Source organism: Sinocyclocheilus rhinocerous, unplaced genomic scaffold (genome assembly GCF_001515625.1).
Source record: "Sinocyclocheilus rhinocerous isolate Xijiao unplaced genomic scaffold, SAMN03320098_v1.1 scaffold2146, whole genome shotgun sequence".
In the NCBI taxonomy this organism is placed as follows: Eukaryota; Metazoa; Chordata; class Actinopteri; order Cypriniformes; family Cyprinidae; genus Sinocyclocheilus; species Sinocyclocheilus rhinocerous.
Window position 1 is genome coordinate 288,624 of NW_015623444.1, and position 20,310 is coordinate 308,933.

Genomic DNA, 20,310 nt, shown 5'->3' on the forward strand with positions numbered 1-20,310 from the left:
TGTGTGTGTGTGTGTGTGTGTGTTCAGGTGGCAAACTTAGGAAAAGTAGCCACGTCTTGTACACCTCAGATTAAGGAAACTATTTTTTTTTTTTAAATAAAATAATTTTGCCCAAATTTGTCCCAAAGGATGCTTGAGGGTTAAACCTGAGTAAAGAACAGTTACTCTCCTCAGGATGGTCTCTGAAGAATGACGCCGAAAAGAGGGCCGGACTCCAGCTGTTGTGGCTTTACACCCACCGAAGGCAGCCTCAGATATCGCAGAAGAAGCTTGACTTCTCTCAGACTGGAGGACAGCCGCAGGAGGATGGGCACGGGCGAGTTTGCGTGTGTGACGCTGCGCGGCGGTGCGCCCTGGGGATTCAGACTCAGCCAGAGCGCTCAAGACCCTCAACATCCAATCCAGCTGCTCGAGGTGAGACCACTGATGAAGATTCAACAATAACGCAGTTTATAGTACCTGGTGACGAGGATGAATATCCATTGCTTTCTGTTCTTTCATTATGGCTCTTTCTCCAATTTGTTTTATTGTTTGAGTTTTATAACGAAACACACAAATGCACTTTCAAAGGACCCTGCTGGTTTTCTGGTCTTTAGGCACTTTCTTTAGCTGGTCAAACTAGGATGCCAACTGGTTTATCAGATAAACACCAGCTTGGATCAGATTCAACCAGGAACTCATCTTAGGCTGGCTTAAGCAGCTCATTTCAAGTTTTCTTGAGTTTGTTACATGTAGGCATCTTGAAAGTTTTGTTCTTAGACAAAAGTGGGTTTAATGTTCATTTGAGTTTACATGTGCATGATAATTGTAACCACAAAGCTGGGCCTATATTGTCAAAACTTGAGGTTTTTTATAAATGTAGTTCTCTTATACAGTTAAATAACGACGGTTAACTGTCTTTGCTGGACACTTGGGCAATGTTGTAAACGAACGTTGAGTTGGATTCTTGCATAATGACAACATGTCTTAGTGGCCACCCGCGGAGTTCAGATTGGCCTGTTGTTTTGATAAATGTTCACTGGCAAAGTTGTTTTTCTTTAGCTGAATTTTACAGGCAGATCTGTGCTGCGCAGGCTCTGCTTGAGCAAGGGTCCTTATATGGTCACAGCAAAGCTAACAAAGTTTGTTGGCCAAGTTCAGGCGATCTGTCATCACTAGATATCAAGAAGAATCTAAACTGTTAGTTTCCAGCGGCTGGAATTATTAGTTGATCTTTAACTGTAGAGGAAACCTTGATTTAGGGATAACGTGCAAATTACTAAAACGTCTTATATCAGCAAGTTTTGCGAGTGTCAGCTTAGAACATGCGCATATTTTGAATGCTTGAAGTTGTATTCATAATGATTTATATGGAAATAATCAGCACCACCGTCAACACAGTCTCTGACCCCATGAGACATGTGTTTATACTTAAATGCTTTGTTTATGTAACAGCTTAACACGTTTAAAAGCTCTTCATGGCTATGAAATATGGTATTTAAAAAGAGGGTAAAATGTTTAAGCAATATAGCGCTAGCAGGAGTGCTGTTGTACTGAATATTAGCATGTCTGCGATTCAGAATTTAGTGGGAGTTTTCCATATCTGTTTCTATGCTCAGTGGTAAATGGAATCGCTTGCAGAAAGAGAGTTTTAAAAACCCACACTGTTTTCACTATGCTCAATTACGCACACTAAACAATTTAGGCCTAATATTTAAGATTATGCATTTTAATTGCATATTGAATTTCCATTCATTTGGACTACACAGTTTTAACCAACATACTAATATACTTAAAGGGATATTTCACCCAAAAATGAACATTCTGTCATCATTTACTCATCCTCATCCTCAAGCTGCTGAACACAAAAGAAGATATTTTGACGAATGTTGGTGGAAGTCAATGGCTACCGTCAATTGATTGGTTTAGAACAAGTGGAGGCTGAGTAAATAATGACAGAATTTTCATATCATAGAATTTTCTTTTCAAAATCTCGTACAATTTTTCTTGGTCCACAGTTAGCCATTTTTAAACCATGTTCTTACTTTTTAAATGATTCAATCTAATTGTTTCACAATTAACAGATTTGTGCTGATTTTATAGAATTTGAAGAATTTTTTTATTTTTTTTTATTTTTTTATTTTTTTGTTGATGTTTTATTATTTTATGTATTTCATTATTTATTTATTTATTTATTTATTGCTGTTGTTTTATTATTTTGTGTATTTCATTATTTATTTATTTATTTATGGTTGTTGTTGTTGTTTTATTATTTTTTGTATTTCATTATTTATTTTTTAATTTTTTAATTTTATTTTATATTTATTTGCCGGGAACATTAACATTACAAATGCTATTTTATTAAATATCATAGGAAAGCCACACAGATTAAAGGACCATAACTTACAATGAAAATAATAATAATAATAATAATAATAACATTAATAATAATAAATTGGTGTAGGATTTTGAAACCATTTTCACTCAGAAAATTATATATGTATCAGGACTGCATAATTAAACAAGAAGCATACATGCTGCTAAATAACTTCTAAACAGATGCACTCTAAAATTCACTCGGGATGGATAAAGATCTGTTGGTGTTTGTGTATATTTTATTTTCTTCTAATTTGATTAATATGGTCCTTGTTTTAATAAATCATGCTCATCTATCACATCACTTCCCCATCAATCATTCCAGTGTAGCTGTCAGGATGTCATCGTCACCACAGTGAGTTTCACTGTTGACCAGCAGGGGACGTACAGTATAACCACTTCAGAAAAATACTGTAATTTAACTTTTCTTGTAACAGCAGAATTATAAATAACGAGTATTATTTTCATTAACATTAAAGGAATAGTTTGATCAAAACTAAAAATTTGCTGAAAATGTACTCACCCTCAGGTAATCCAAGATGTAGATGAGTTTGTTTCTTCATCAGATTTGGAGAAATGTAGCATTCCATCACTGGCTCACCAATGGATGCTCTGCAGTGAATGGGTGCCGTCAGAATGAGAGTCCAAACAGCTGATAAAAACATCACAGTAATCCACAAGTAATCCACACCACTCCAGTCCATCAGTTAATGTCTTGTGAAGAGAAAAGCTGCATGTTTACAAGAAACAAATCCATCATTAAGACGTTTTTAACTTAAAACTGTTGCTTCTGACCAACAGTCCATAATCCATAAGGATGCTTCCTCTAGTGGAAAAAGTCAATCTCCTGTTGTCCTCTCAAATCAAAATCCACCCACATATTTGTGTAGAAGTGTTTTTTATTTTTTCACTTGTAAACGGTGCTTGATCTGTGCATATTTCTGATTCAGCTAGATGAGGTTTTTTTTTTTTTTTTCTGCAGTAATATGGACTCGTGTTTTAACCAGAAGAAATTATTTGAAGCTAAAAACATCTTAATGATAAAGTTATTTCTTATACATACAGCTTTTTACATCACATGTGTAGCGTCTGGACCACTCAAACACACAATATATATTTTGTTTTTATTATCATAGGAAAGCCACACAGATTAAAGGACCATAACTTACAATGAAAATAATAATAATAATAATAATAATAACATTAATAATAATAAATTGGTGTAGGATTTTGAAACCATTTTCACTCAGAAATTAGTAGTAAACGTCACAGGAAGCTACAAAGAAACTACACGTAACACATTGTATTAAACAAGAAAATTTCAAGAAGGAAATGGTATTTTCTTGTAAAACATGCTATCATGATATCATGAAAACATAAGTTTGTTTTATTTACAACTTTTAAAAAAAATTACAGTACCTCTTCACATAAAATATGAATACGTTTGTTCAGGTTGCTTCTACATGTAACTGATGTAACTAATAATTGGCAGCATACCAAAAGTAATGCTCAAATATGTATGGTAAGTACTAGTCAGTGGAACTGACCAACAAATCAACAATAACAGACTAGACGTGAGTCTGAAGTCACCTAGTGGGCATATTGCATGAAATATGTGTTCCTGGCCAGTGTACAGGTAGTTAAGCAATCATGTCATTCTCAGCTGAAAAAAATCATTTATTTGTTGCTCCATAAAGTGTTATTCACAAAATATAGTCATATTTTACAATTCCGTAAAACCTTAATAGCCATTAGTAAGGTTTCAGTCCTTATATAGACTTTAGCTTTGGCAAACTCCTAATTGGCAAACTTTGACTTTTTGTAATGATATTACAGTGCACTCAAGTTTAACCCTCATAAAACTATAACCAGCAAAGTAAGCTTCTGTTTTTGGTGTCATTATAATTTTAAAAGTCTACCTTTAAAATACAACACTACTGGAGTAATACAGTGTACCCACAGAGCCTTGACTCATAAATCTAAGACTTTCATCTGGCTGTTTTATATATATATATATATATATATATATATATACTGTATATATACTGTATATGTTTTCTCCATCTTGGATGGCCTGAGGGTGAGCAAATTTTCAGCAAATTTTCATTTTTAGGTGAACTATTTCATTAGTAATAACCTAATTAATAGTAATCCAATATTATATATAACTACGTAATATTAATCCTGATAGCAATGTTTGTTTTTTTTTCCTGTTAGAGTGCTCAGATAATTTTCTGTTAGATCTGTATAGTTTCTGACTTGACGCTTACATGAGACATATGCAAGCTCACACTTTTAGCTGAGCGGTCAAATATTTGCCTGTGCTGTCATGAGAGAGATACGTGCTTCCATCTTCGTGGAGTGACCCCGTGCTCCTCTAAGTCATCTGGAAGACATAACTTTTACCTGACTCAACTAACAGCAAACTCGGCAGAGAAACATGCCTAAAAACTAACATGACATGAAGCTGAGAAATACTGTTCATGATGAATATCTGTTCAGTGCGATACATAATAGAGGTCATGGTGTTCAGTACTTATAATTATTATGGAAATAATATACTTTAAAAGAATTGCATGTTCCAATTAAATGAAATTAAATGATCAAATTTTAATGAAATGTAAATGTATTATGGGTTAAGTGTATATTAAATTCAATTAAATGAACTTTTGAGTGCTTTTACCCACTTAAGTAGAACTTATGTGCATCTTTATATGTAATTTCATTTTAGTTCTATTGCGTTTGGATTGCCGAATGTACTGACAAGCATTTATGGTAAATTAAAATGACTTTAATCTCATTTCTATGAGAACTTGTATGTTATTTATTTAAATGTATTTGCAATCTGCAATGATGTTTAGTACATTTAACATACTTTATCTTTACATGTGCTTTAGTATGTTAGTCAACACATAAAAGTGTACTTCTTTAAAGCACAACAGAATGTTATTAAGAAAATCTATTTTTTAAAATGTACCTTAAAAAAAAAACTTTTTAAAAGTCTACAAGTGTGTCAAGAAACAGTCATAAAATGTCTTTCTTGAAGTGCACTTAAGTGGCCTTTTATTTAAGTAATATTACATTATCTGCAAATACAGATTTTTAAAAAATATGTACTATTAAGATTTTAAATACACTGCAAGTGCACATTCAGTGCTAAAAAGCACATTGCTTTTTCACAAGGATATTATGCATTCATGTATGTTATGTTTATATTTCATTCTCATATATAATGTGCATTTATAATGGTAAAAGTCTTTAGTTTGCTAATGGTCTGCTTTTTTATTCTGCCGTACAGTTAGAGCACACCGTGAATCTTTTGGCTTATACAAAGAGCCCAATGTGAGTTCCTTAAAAGTACAGATTGCTACAGTCTCCTTTGAACATGCACGTACAAAAACATTTTCATAATGAACCGTTAGACCGATGGAAGGCGTCCAGCAATCTGTAGTAAGGAGTTATGCTTAACCTTAAGTCATTTAGCTATCAACATTACAGCTGGATTCACTCCTGTGTGCTGCGGTAAACTGCTACCCAACTCTCATATGAAAGTCCACCATTTACAGCTAATGTATATTTAACAATGGGAATCTGACAGTCTTTAGACCACCATGGTTCATTTTACCTGAAATGTCTTTTGGAAACAGTGAGAGATAATTGCTTTAAGCTGTAGGAGGCAGAAGTAGCCGAGAGAACTTTCCAGCACGCTGCATTTACTACATATTTTGGTTATGGGAACAAAACTAATTGTGCTTTTGAATTTCTCTTCCAAAATGTTACATTTAAAATGCACTTTTTCGTGCCAAATAATGTTTGATCACAATGTCCAAGAAACAAATGCCCTATAATGCAAACAGCCTTGCTTTCAAACAAAAGAAAATCAAAGTGTTGAATAACGCATGCTTATGGATTCTTCGAAGCAAAATTTCTTTTTCAAGCTTTACACACTCACCCTTTTCACTTGCATGAACTGACTAATTAAATAACATTTTGGCTCTTTAAGCACATTTTACTCTTTTAGTACAGTATGTATTGCAACTGTATAAGCACCGTGTTTGCAATGTTATTAAAATGTATTGTGTTGATAACAAAGGATTTCCTCACATTGTAAATCTCCTAATGCTAAAAAAAAAATAAAAAAAAATAAATAAATAAATGTCAGATGACCTAAAATGTGTTTCATGTCCCTTGTAAAAAAGAAGTGCACTTAATTGTATTCAATGTGCACATGTAGTGTACTTCATGCCTTCAAAGTATTTAAAAAACTGCACTTGCAGATAATACAATATTAATTAAATAAAATGTCACTACTACTGTTTCTTAAAAGTGCACTTTGTAATAAAGCCTATCTTGATCTTTTCTTGATCTTTACATTTTTGTTAATCCTTAAAGAAGTGCACTTATTTTGATGTGTTGACTAACATAATAAAAAGCAGATGCAATTTTATATTATATGCAGTTAGCTGAACTTTTGTTTTTTTTTGTCCCTCTCAAAGGGATAGTTCACCCCAAAATGAAAGTTTTGTCATTATTTACTTTTTTCTGTACAGCACAGATATTTTGATAAATGAAGATATTTACAGAAGATATTTTGAAAAATGTGTGTAATCAAACAGTTTCTGGTTCCAATTGACTTTCATAATATTTTCATTTTCCATACTATTGTCAGACTCTGTTCCATGTTTCGTGTGTGTCCTGCTCCCCATGTGCCTTCCCATGCCCTTATTTGGTTTGTTTCCATAAGTCAATAGCTACCAGCAACTTTTTGGTTACCAACATTCTTTAAAATATCATCTTGTCTTGTGTGTTTGTGTTTGTGTGTGTGTGTTTTGAAGAACACTACAAGTGCACATTTAACACATTTATGCATACTGTTTTGTACAGAAGACCAACTGCACATTTGTACTTTTTACAGTGTATTCTCATAAACAATTAGATCTACAGTATTTATTTAGCCAAATACCATAAACGCTGGAGCTGCATTTCTGTTGTGTCCTTACATAAAGTAAAACGTATACTCAGTGTTTAAATGATGTATGCCTTTTTTTATCTGCTAAATGTAGTGTTGTTATTCATTTATGCACTGTTAAAAGCAGCAGCTGGAATTCTGTAAGGCATTCAAACTTCATCCAAAATTGGAGAAAACAATTGGTGAATATTACAATATTCAAAATAAAATGTCCTGTTAATTGTCACCCCTAAAGTTTAAATCAGATGTACTGTGGTCACAAGTACGAATGCTAGATGGTTTTTCCCCTCCTTTTTTGGATGAGGTTTGTGTTCAAATCTGCCGGCTCTTGTCCATCTGAGCAGCGATTATATAGGCTCTGTCCCTCTGAAAAGCCCTTATACGGTGACCAGAGCTCTTCCATCTCCTCTACAGCTTCATAACAATCCCACAGCTCCATGGTTTTATTCAATTAAAGAACCTTCACCTTTAAACTGGGCATCATGCCAGTGGCTTTATAAGGCTTGGTTAAGGATTGTTAATGTGCAACATAATAGTTTGAGGAGCCGTATTTAGGCCAGATTGATAATGAGTTTAAATAGGAAATATCAGCGCGTACTGTTTACAATATTTACACCATAATGTGTTGTAAAACTGCAGACGCCCAGCTGTGTGTTCATGAAAAATGTTCTCCTCTTTGGCAGTGCTGTGCAGTTTGGACATATATTTGTAGGCGTACAGTTTTATCTAAATATTTAGTAAGAGAAGAGAAGCCACTGGAGACAGAAACTTTCTGCAGATCATTTGTGAGTGTCAGATATTTTGTATTGTAGTTTATTTTTCATCTAAGAATAACTTTAATGTATTTGAATGGGGTGTCTATTATTGACTGCACACTGCCCCCTAGTGGTAATTAATGGGAACTATATTGTCCTCTAAAGACTCTTTATGGAGCAGGCCTTGCAAATATCCATTGTCAAAGTGTTTTCAAACAGTGGATTTTTTTTTATATGCTTTAAATAAGTCGTTTTTTAATGTGTGTGTGTGTGTGTGTGTGTGTGTGTGTGTGTGTGTACCTGTTTTTCTATTCTGGTGGGGACTTAAACCTGAATACACACAGTCTCATGGGGACTCATGTCACAGTGGGGACCTAAATTGAGGTCCCCACGGGTAAACAAGCTAATAAATCACACAGAATGAAGTTTTTTGAAAATCTAAAAATGCACAAAGTTTCCTGTGAGGGGTAAGTGTGTCTGTGTCTGTGTGTGTGTGTCTGTGTGTGTGTGTGTAAATAAACTTTATGTTACACCTCAAATGGTAAGGAAATTTACATTGATGTTAAATAGTATAGAGAGCTTACATACACATGCTGTTGACTGACAGTTCTTGGATCCTGGGCATCAGTAAACAGATGGCAATATTACAATGTTAGCTTTTGTTAACCTCCTGGGGTCGATGGAGACGCCACCTGTCTTGGATCCAAGAACTGTCAGTCAACAGCATGCGTATAAGCTATATATGCTATTTAACATCAATGTAAATTTGCTTACAATTTGAGGTGTAACAAAGCTTATTTACATGATAACATTTGTAAAATATATCCCTTTTCCCAGAATTTTCCATTGTCAAACAGTAGTTTTCTGCAATTCCAGTTATGTGGGATTCAGATGAACAAAGAGCTTATGAATAATCATAATTGTTGGTTGGAATATGATTTCATGCACTAGAAAAGCAAATTCTCCTAGAGATTACGAAGAGGGGCTGTGACCAAATTTCTGGACCGAATTGAGCTTACTGTCGCCAGGTATCGATCACAGTAAATGCAGTTAATGCCAAACTAATTCAACTAAATCAAAGAGTAATTGTATATTTTATGTTTCTTTAGAAAAACAATTTGTGAAAATCCATGAAAAACATATTACCCCACATTTTTGAAATGCAAAGAGTACACATTATCTGCAACAGAAAATCATCATTGTACATCATTGTGTAAAGTTTCGGTCAGCCTTTTCGGTTGTCAACACAAATGAAACATGCAAATGTGTTATTTTCCATCTGGCTTGAGCAGCTGTGTGTACATGAGCTGTGATACTGAGGAACTAATCTCACAAATCCTGATTGAAATTGCTCCAGTTTAAGTTATGACCTCAGAAGGCATGGGATGACATCTCTGATGATTTATCTAAGAAGTTTATTTTAGGTGAAGGTATTTATCACTGGCAGATTTGCTCTCATAATGCTGCCATTATACTTGGGAATGGCTTGTAATGAAATTGTCCAAATAAACAAGGTCATCTGAGGACTGAATTATTCTTTGTTACTTTTTTCCATGAATCCTCCATTAAGACACTTTAAAGATTTCATCTGCAGTTCGATATAGATTTCCAGTTCGCTTGCTAGCTTGTATCTTGTGTTACTGCATAAAAATTTCAATAATACCATGTGCTAAATCAAGCAGAGAGACTCTACAATTACACGGCAATCTTAAACGAACAATCGCTCTGCTTTATGACTTGACCTTATAGCAGAGTTGATTTGTGATGCCCTCAAAGTTACAGATGGCTGATATTAAATCTTATGTTGAAGTGTCTCTGCTTCTCTTTGCGAGGCTAATGGCTGTTTAGTCGTTTGACATGCAGCTGTTGTGATGCGTAAATTAGAGACACTTGGTCTAAATTAAGATGCACTGTCTATTAACCAAGGATGGGCTTATAGTTCTTTTTTCATCCATGTACAGTATTATACATGTTCACACTGTGTTTTACAAAAAAGTATTGATTTTTCAGTGTAAATGCTTTTGCCTTTCTTTTTCTGAGAATGTATTAATTTATTATCAAATGTATTGTCCTCTTTTCAGTAATCTGTATTAAAGGGATGGTTCACCCAAAAATGTCAATTCTGTCATCATTTATTCACCCTCATGTTGCTCCAAACCTACATGAGTTTGTTTCTTCCGTTGAACATAAAAGAAGATATTTTGAAGAATGTTGGGAGACAAACAGTTGCTGGTAGCCATTGACTTCCACAGTATATAAAAACACTGGAAGTCAGTTGAGTTTTTTTGTTTTTTTTGTTTGTTTTTTGAGTCAATTGAGCTTTTCTAGTGTATGAAATCATATTCCACCCAACAATTATGATTATTCATAAGCTCTTTGTATATGATTTTGGGTGCATTTTTGGGGTGAACTATCCCTTAAGCTATTATGATACTTTTACGGAAAGCACTTTTTGTATACATTGCAATGTCTACCCTTACTTTTATGTTCAATGATGTCTTTTTAAATTGCTCAAGTTACCCTTTAATGAATGCATGATTATTATCTATCTTATAGATAGAGGATGGTAGTCCCGCTGCCGTAGCTGGATTGTGTGAGAATGATGAGCTGGTGTCAGTGAATGGAAAGCCTTGCTCAAACCTCAGTCTCTCAGACGCTATTGATCTCATTGAGGCCTCAGCTGACTGTCTACAGCTGCTTGTCAAAAGGTATTTTATTGCTTGGACAAATGTTCTTTGGTGCACTCTGGTTGCATGTTTACCTTCAATGCATTACATCGTTGATTTGTGCAATAAGGTTTTTTAGGCAAAAATGATATCGCTTTTTCGTTTCATATTAGAAGTGTTAAAGGTTCTCTTCCTCTTCTGTCACTCATTCTAGACCAGATGCGACAAATTGTGATGCATGCATTAAACTGTACAGTTATTTGCAGTTTTATAGTATAGTTCATTAAATGGCTTGTTTATGCCTGTCTTGACCTTTGAAATACTAAACACGTACTAAATCACCCACAGTGCAATCAAAAACAGAATCTCTTACCAAGATTCATTTAGATTAATAAGACATTAATATGTGATTCACAGAAAAATAAAATGGTCAAATAGTGATACCCCAATGGTAACTGAAAACTGAGGTAGTTTTCTCATTTCCGATAAATGATTTGCTTGGTGAAGTCTTGGTGTTAAAATGGACGGATTAACTGCAAATAATGTGATTTTACCATGATCTCCTCCCTCTAGATGCTGTAGTCCACCTCAAGAGAGCTTTGAAATGGTTAGTACCACTTTTCGGATCCCTTCTCCATCCAGGCCTCATGAGCCACAGGAACTATACACCTCTGAGTCCCAGGATGAAGCATATTATGGGGAGACAGACAGTGATGGAGAGTGTCCAGCGAGGACTCGATTGGTTCGGACCCAAGTTCAAATACCTGCTTCTAGGAATAATAGTAGAGGCACCAATGCCCAGGGTGATGGAGACACCAGTTTGGATGTAACTCCAGGCTCTGTGGTGGAATTGCAGCTCTCGCTCTCCAAGACCACCCTGGAGGAGCCATACTGTACTGCATTAGGCAGTGCTTGTGGAGTTGTGGGAGACATCCATCAAAGAAAGACGGATGAGAGCGTCAACTATACCACCACCGCATTTACTCCAGGTAACCCCCTCTACATACCCCGTCGAGACCGGCAACCACTTGGTCAGTGGGGTGTGTTGGTTAGCAAACCCCCTGCTTTGACAGGACAGGTGGAGGTGACAGTGCAGCAGTTATCTGGAAGCAGTTTAGGAAAGGAGGGGGTAGAGGCCAGTGAACGGTTGGATTCTGGTGGGGAAGAAGGAGGGCACACTGAAGAAGCTCCCACCTCCTCATCTGTGTCCTTTGGACTTCCCTCAGAGGAGTGGGACTCCGAATCGGAGAGGGAGGTCAACGAGCCCAACAAGCACCGGGCAAGGCACGCCAGTAAGTAACATCTGATTTTCAGTGTTTCTTCTTATAGTGTGATATAGTATCTGTTTTCAACAATAGCAATAATTTCTTATTTTAAAAGCTTAGGTTTATATATAGCATCAGCGAACTGACGGAGTCAGCTGTGGATTGCTTGCGCTTCTCATTTCTAAAGTTATAGTTTAAAAAAAGTTAAACGCAATTCATGTCCAGTTTGTATGGTTCTTTTTAACCCGTTTATTGTCACTTATTGCGTTACTGTATTATGATCTGTATTATGTATATATTTAATGATTTGTGAGCAAAAGCATGAATAAGTGTTTAAGTAATACTTTTAATATCAAATGTTTGTTATAGATAGATAGATAGATAGATAGATAAAAAAAAACATAGCAATGATTCACCATAGCAGTAATGGGTTCTAAAGTGCATGCAGTATATTCAGATGCATAACACACAATTATGCATCTGGTTTAACAATAGTTAAAAATTAGTTAGCTACAGGGTTCTCAGTTAATACTTGCATTTTCCCAGTTCAAGTCCTCTCATATGAAATGACTTACTGGCTGCTCACATAACAGTGCTATTTATATGCTTCATACACAGTTCAGTGAATTAGGCCACCAGGACCAACCAACAGCCCTTCTTTTTGACCTCACCCGCCTCACTCTCTACCCGTAACCTAAACTTCTCATTTTCTCATTCTTAGGGCTCCGGCGCAGTGAGAGCCTTTCAGAGAAGCAAGTGAAAGAGGCCAAGTCCAAATGCAAGCGCATTGCTCTCCTGCTGTCGGCTCCTGCCCCCAACCCTAATAACAAGGGGGTGTTGATGTTTAAGAAGCATAGACAGAGGGCCAAGAAGTATACGCTTGTAAGCTACGGTACTGGTGAGGACGAGCCAGATTATAAGGACGACGAAGACGACAAAGAGGAGCACACTGTTGAGTTCACTGTTTTAGCCACAAGTGAAACAGAAATTGACGAGGATTTCTTTACCAATGCCTCAGGCCAGAAAAGCATTGTGAGCTTTGATTGGGATACTGGATTACTTGAGATAGAGCGCAAGCTTGACAACCAGCAGGGTATGGATGCACTACCTGACACCAAGGGGAAAGGAGCCCTCATGTTTGCCCAGCGCAAACAGCGCATGGATGACATAGTAGCAGAACATGAAGAGATGAGACGTAAGGGGATACCTGTTGAAGCGGTGCAGGAGCCTGAGACACATCAAACATACCAACACATGGAGGAGCAGACTTATATGCATGCACAAGAGACCCCGAATTACATGGATGTAAATCTACACCACAGTTTATCGGCACAAAAGCAGCAACAGCAACAACAATATCATGAGTACCAAGAACAGTACTATCAACAACAACAGCAACAGCAGCAGCAGCAGCAGTATCAAGAATACCAGCAGCAGCTACAATACCAGCACCAGCAACAACAATACCAACAACAGCAAGACTACCAGCAACAAAAAATATACCAACACATGCAATCATACAATCAGCAACAACACTGCCAACAACAGCAAGTGCAACAGTATTCACATCATTTGAATGGCATGTTCGATCAGCAAATGCCAAACGAAATGCAGCCGTTAGTCACAAACAGGAGTGCCCAACCATTTTCTGTTCAGAATAGAGTGGCTGCTCCATTTTCCTCCTCATCAAGTGCAGACAATCAAGAACAGTCTGGGTATTCATTGGGACAAGGTGAACAGATTGCTTCCCGTGATGAGCGTATATCTGTGCCTGCTATCAAGACTGGTATCTTGCAAGATACAAGGAGGAGGAGTGCCAATAAGCCTATGTTCACTTTCAAGGAGTCTCCCAAGGTCTCACCTAATCCTGCTCTGTTGAATCTCCTTAACAGGAATGACAAGAAGGCAGGTGTTGAGTCTTGCCCAGAAGAAGATTATTTAAGCTTAGGAGCTGAAGCCTGCAACTTTCTTCAGTCCCCTAAGACGAAACACAAAATTCCACCACCGGTAGCTCCTAAACCTCACATTAACCCTGCTTCTCCCCCATGGTCTATTCAACAAGAAACTACTGACCAACCCATCCCACAGCAAACCGAAAACAGTGTCCCAGCCCCTGCAGAAGCTCCAGTCCTAGAGGCTGATGCTGATTTTGCCCCCGCCCCTGAAATGGGGGCCTCAAAGTTGTCTGAAGAAAAGCCTACATTGGCCCCTGAATCCCATGATGTTTCACACTGTCCTGAACAGCTTCCTCCAGATAATGCCTGGAAACAACAAGAATCCCAAATGGAGCTGAACCAGCAACCAGAAACCTGGAATGAGAAACAACCCCAGCCGCAAATGAATTCTGCTCCTGTCGCACAACCTGTTACGCAGTCAGACCCATCTGTCAGATCATGGGATCCAGCTCCAACCCAAAGTCATCAGCAGATTCCAGTAAGTACTTGGGGTCCAAATGAGGTCCAATTGCAAGTCCCATCTCATAACCAGTCTCAAACACAGCCACAGTGGATGACACAGTCTCAAGGTCCTCCAGAAGTACAAGTGCCTTCTAAAACACAATCCCAGCCTTCTTGGGTAACACAGCCTCAAACTTCACCCCCAACCAAACATCAACCACAGCCTCAGCCCCAAATCAATTCTTGGGCACCAAGTCCAAATCAGTCAACCCCAAAAGCTCCATGGTCTCAGCCACATGAGCCGGCACAACCATCTATCAATGTCTGGCAACAAGATCAAATTCAAGCTCAGGAACATCCAGCATGGACCCAACAACAACAGTTCCAACAATCCCAGTTAATGACACATTGGGCATCACCCCCTCAACAACAGCCACAGACTTCTTGGACTCAACCTCAGAGGCAGTCACAGCCCCAACCACCTTGGGTCTCTCAGGCCAAACAGCAAGAGCCAACACAGCCATCTGCAAACGCATGGACTCAGCCACAGAGCCCAATTCAAGCACAAACTCCATGGGCTCAGCAGACTCAACCTCCACCTCAGCCCACAGCACCAGTGCAGCAACCCATGAATCCTTGGCCACCAGTGCCAGCCCAGTCCCAACCACATCCACAGTGGGGACAAGAACCTGCTTCTCAACATCCTCAACAAGCAATGAACTCTTGGACACCTGCACAGAATCAAATTCAGCCTCCCTGGGCTCAGCCACTCCCACCAACTCAGCCTCAGGCTCATCCTCCATGGGAACCGAAACCTCAAAAGCAGGCATTCGAGCCACCTGTGAGCCAGTGGGCACCACCACAATCTCAGTCTCAACCGGCTGTAAATGCTTGGGCACCCCAACACCAACAGAGTTCAGTTAGCAGCATTGCCCAAAATGAATCCCAGAAATTACCTCCCCAACCAGTCAAGCCACATAGTCCAGCTCGGAGCTCTCAGCCCACTCCTCCACGACGAATGAACTCATATACCACTGGGACAAAGGCGCCATCTCCTGTTCCAAAAAGTAGTACTATGTCCCCCTGTGGTTTTGGGTCAGCATTTGAGATGCCAGCCTTGAGAGGGAAAGGAGCTGAACTGTTCGCCAAGAGGCAATCCAGAATGGAGAAGTACATTGTGGACTCTACCACAGTGCAGAATAAGGCAAGACCATCTTCACCTTCTCCTTCTTTGCCAATTTCCTGGAAATATTCACCCAATTGCCGGGCTCCCCCGCCACTGGCATATAATCCAATTCATTCACCGTCATATCCACCAGGTGCTATCAAGCAGCCTCCCCCCTCTAGCCCTTCAACAGCAAATAAGAACAAAAACAAAGATAAGCAAAAACCTGCCCCAAAACCTCTTCATGTTCTTGATGTCATGAAGCATCAGCCCTATCAGCTGAATTCCTCCCTTTTTACCTATGGCCCAGCAGCAGAGAAACTTGCTGCAGAAAAGGAGGCAGCTGAAAAGCTTGCTGCTCAAAAAGCAGATGAAGCCCAGGCTCAAGCTCAAGCTCAGGCCCAGGCCCAAATTCAAGCACTAGGTCCCCCAAATCAAAACCAGCAAATGGCATATAACCAAGATCCTCCCCCTTATGGTTTTATGCCACAACAGGCCCAGCAACCCTATGGGATGGCTGGTCAGTCACCTATGCAAGATGGTCTTTACCACCAACCCCCTTCTAATACATATCAGCCTGCTCTAAATTCGTATCAACAACATCCTCAACAGGTCCCATATCAACAAGAATACAACCCCCCACAAGCTTACCAACAGCCTTCTGTAAATCCTTACCAACAAGCACCAAGCCCTCCCTACCAACAGCCCTCCCCACCCTCTTACCAGACAGGTCCTAATCCAGTATATCAAGCTGGACCTTCACTGTCCTACCAACCAGCCCCTAGTTCTTATGTTGTGCCATCTTACCCAGTAGCAGCAAGGGCTGACTCTGCCTCAGGAGGCAGTATTATTGCTGCTCCAAAGCCCAAATTTTCAGCCAAGAAGAGTGCTGCCCAGGTGTGGAAGCCAAGCACTCCTGAAAAATAGTTATGTTATAGTGATTTTTCTCCAGTGTTTTTACCTTAGGACAACTAAGCTATGATCCAGATACTTTATGTAGAGCAGAAGCTTACTTCCAAACAGAAATATTGTGTAACAACCGACTTTTAAGATCTGCCAGAACAGATCAGAAGAGCGCATAGATATTTCAGAATTATATCACATAGTGTTTTTACAGAAGAATGCTCAGCCAAGTACTTTATACAAATATTTTTATAGACATGGCCTGCTACAGGTAAGACAAGAATGTACATATGGCGCTTTTCCACTGCGTGGTACGACTTGGCTCGGCACGGCTCAGTACGGTACGGCACGGCACGGCTCGGCTCGGCTCGGTTTGTGTTTCCACTGCAGTTCAGTACCGCTTTAGAGTGGGCGGGATTATTCACATGTCGTTATAGTTGCGCCGCCTCTATTGCCGCGACTTAGTGACGATTCTCTCCGGCCAATCCGTGATCAGCAGAGTTTATACGTCACGTTTTGGTAACGGTACGGTTCACTTGGAACCTCAACCGAGGTGGTACTAAAAAAAGTACCAGGTACCAGGTACTGTACCCAGTGGATAACCCCCCAAAAGTGAACCGTACCGAGCCGTACTGTGCCGTACCATGCAGTGGAAAAGCGCCATTAGTCAGCTTAGACTTAATTTTGGTCAAAGGGAATCATTGTTGATTGAGTTTGAGAAGAGAAACATGAATGCTTAATAATGAGGGAAATATTTGGACAGGTGAAAAAGTGACAGAAATGCATAATGGTCTGTTCTGAGGGCTACTGAGTAAATGAGTTGCAATAGAATTTAAGGATATAATCCTTAAAACCAAACCAACACTATATAATCATATTACAACACCTCAGTGGACAGACAGAAATAAATACATGAACAGTCTTATGATAGTTGGAATATGCAAGTAAACAGTGTATGAACAACTTCTGGCAGAGCCAACAGTGCAAGGAGATACTATATAACACAGAGACAGAATGTATTAAGGTGACTATTTTATGTAGTGAAATTCAATCATCTCTCACCTTCAGAGAAAAAAAAACATTGTTATATTTCTAAATTGTAAGTAATGTTTCAGACTTTCTTCATAACTGAAGAAATGAATGTACTCAGTATGTGAGTTTTTTCAAGTAGGTTGAATAGTGTCAATATTTTAATGTTTAACAGCTGGTACATAGTTGGAGAGCTCTTAATTTTTACGTTTTATGAAAATAAGTAGATTTTGTGTAACTTCTTGTTTATTTTTGAGGGGGAAATTTTAGTTTGCTTCAGTATTTTTCAGCAGTTCTACTAGAAACATCAACATCAAATAAAACAGATATAGGAAGTCAACGAGTTAATTTTTAGTTTGATTGCTATATTCTGTTCTTTTTTTGCTGTCTTTTGTTCATTTCTTTGTGTGATGTTTTCTTCATAGAACACTATTTGTAACATGTACCACAGTGCCATTAAAATTACTGTCTTCAGTTTTGTTTGTTTGCTTTTGCATGTACTTCACTCAATTCCATCTCTACAATCATGCATTTTTTGCACCTCTCACTATTCTCTGCTTTCATATTCCTTTTGAAAATCATTTTCCTTATCTTTTAGTAGTAGATTCCTTGTCAGTTAATAAGGTAAGTAAAATATTGGCAACTATCATTATTCATAAATAGATACCGTTAGTAAATACAGTTAGTATTTACAGTAAATACAGTTACTTATGAGTAAATACAGTTATCTGTGATTAGTCTCTCCTAATAAAAAGTAGATTACATTTAACAACAAGTCATTTTAGATGGCATAAATCCAAATATTTTTGTAGGTGTATATGAAATTATATTTTCTATTTTTATTTACATCCTATTCAGTCCCATATGCATGAGAGTAATTATTGTCTGCATGGAAAAAATCAATAATTTGTAAGCCTGAAATAAGAATGTCAAATGGCAAGCTGGAGTATGAGTATTGTTCTAAATTTGGGCCCGTGTTGCATCATACTTTTCAGGAGCTAAGTAAGACATGGAAATGATATGAATGAATGAATGCCCTTCAAGGCCTGCTGCAGAAGTTATATTTGGAGAAATGTGATCTCTGGTCCCATGATTTGCTTTACGGCACCTTTCACTTTAATATCACTTTAGACTGATTCATTTATGTTTTTATAAAACATCAGAGAAAAAATAAAAAATGTGCGACATCTACATGATTGTCATATTTGTCAATATTAAGTCTGGTATTAAAATTGTAAATAATGAAGCTATTATTTATTTAACACTTTACTGGCTTCTTAAAACAATACATTACATTTTTATTGTACAAAATAAATACATTAATCTTTTTTTTTAACGCATATAATACATATTTTTCCACATGCATTGTTCTTGGTCAACTTGGAATTTTTTTCTACAAACATACTACAAATTCACTAAAAATAATGTTATCATTAGAGTATTTGGTTACACTTTATTTTGAGGTGTCCTTGTTACAGTGTAATTATACATTTAAGTACTGAATAATATTAATTAACTACATGTACTTACTATATGGTTAGGGTTAGGCTTATGGGTTACTTGCATGTAATTATGCATAATGTATTGCAATTATAATAGTAAGTACATGTAACGTGTAACAAGGACACCTTAAAATAAAGTGTCGCCGAGTATTGTTTAGCTCATAACATCACATTTGATTCTAAATGCTCATTTTACACATCCTGCAAAATCTGATTTATCAAATGAGTTGTAGTAATACGTGCCCTGCAGGTTCATATCATAACCAGATGGTGGCAGCACAGCCCTTCTTGTTTAGTGTCACTCAGTTCATTCCTTGTGGAAACCTGATTGGAAAATGTCTTTGTGCCTGCACGCACATATATCAGTGAACCTTGAAAAGTGTTTTGAAACAACGACTTGTTTATTGCCACCTGTTTTAAATGAATTTGTTTGCTCATTTCAGGCGCTTAGGAGCTCATCCTTGTCACCACCGGTCAGACTTTCAGCAGCGGGTCTCAACCCCAGGTCGGTTTCATCTTCTCCATCACCCAGACCTTCATCCCACACTGTTTCCGTTCGGCCACCAGTGGGACAGACCGCCCGGATAGACAGGGGTCACAAGCCGCCCACCCCCTGGGAAGCTGCCTCACGCCACCCACTGGGGCTCGTGGATGAAGCCTTTACATTTCTGGACATTCAGCAGTCCATTGCCTCCAACCTGCGCTATGCCGCTAAGAGTAAGCTCTTACCCGAGCCTCCGGCCGAGTGGAAGGCAAAGGTCGCGTATGAACCTCCGCCAAAAAACCAAAAAGACCGTTTAAGTCAATCACCTCTGACTTTTCTGTCCCCAACCAAGAGCACAGCGTCGGCACCAGCTGGTCCCATCCCATACGGGTCACCCTTGAGACAACCCCAAAGGTCAATGACAGAGGCTAATCTTGGGCCTTCACCGGCCGATCCGAAAGAAATGGGGCCTCAAAGACTGAGACTCTATAAAGCCAAAGATAGCAGTACTTGGAGACGTTGAAGGAGAGCCGGGAAGCGCTTTATACAGTATGTAAGTGAACGTGAAATCAAATAGGAATGAATATTGCTGGAAAGTGAGTAAAGTCAAATTATTATGGCTACTATTGAACAAGAAAGACAGAGAAGTTGATATTGCTCAATGAGGGTCCATGAAAGTCAGAAAATGATACGAGAAGTTAAGTTTATGAAGATTATTAGTGTTACAGCTTGCTTACAATAATCACTCATTGTGATCAGTGAATATGCATCCCCTTGTGAAAAAGAAGTACATTTAAGCATATTTTGGTAACACTTTTTTT

General features: G+C 38.1%; 2 protein-coding genes across 4 annotated transcripts in view; both read left to right on the forward strand.

Annotated features, from left to right (window-relative positions):
- LOC107740684 (synaptopodin-2-like) overlaps positions 1-16,824 on the forward strand; it is a 20,488-nt gene extending 3,664 nt beyond the window's left edge. The window contains exons 1-4 of one of the 3 annotated variants that reach the window (XM_016553222.1): positions 300-414; positions 10,636-10,787; positions 11,319-12,037; positions 12,732-16,824. In XM_016553222.1, coding sequence (XP_016408708.1) covers positions 307-414; positions 10,636-10,787; positions 11,319-12,037; positions 12,732-16,498 — 4,746 coding nt within the window. In that variant the 5' untranslated portion in view covers positions 300-306 and the 3' untranslated portion in view covers positions 16,499-16,824. Of the gene's footprint in view, positions 1-299; positions 415-10,635; positions 10,788-11,318; positions 12,038-12,731 lie in introns of those variants that run through there. The other 2 variants (XM_016553285.1, XM_016553361.1) reach the window with 2 other exon arrangements.
- Positions 16,825-19,162: 2,338 nt separating this feature from the next.
- LOC107740895 (uncharacterized) lies at positions 19,163-20,310 on the forward strand. The gene has a single exon (XM_016553470.1). The coding sequence runs from the start codon at positions 19,341-19,343 to the stop codon at positions 20,010-20,012; it is 672 nt and encodes a 223-aa protein (XP_016408956.1). The 5' UTR covers positions 19,163-19,340; the 3' UTR covers positions 20,013-20,310.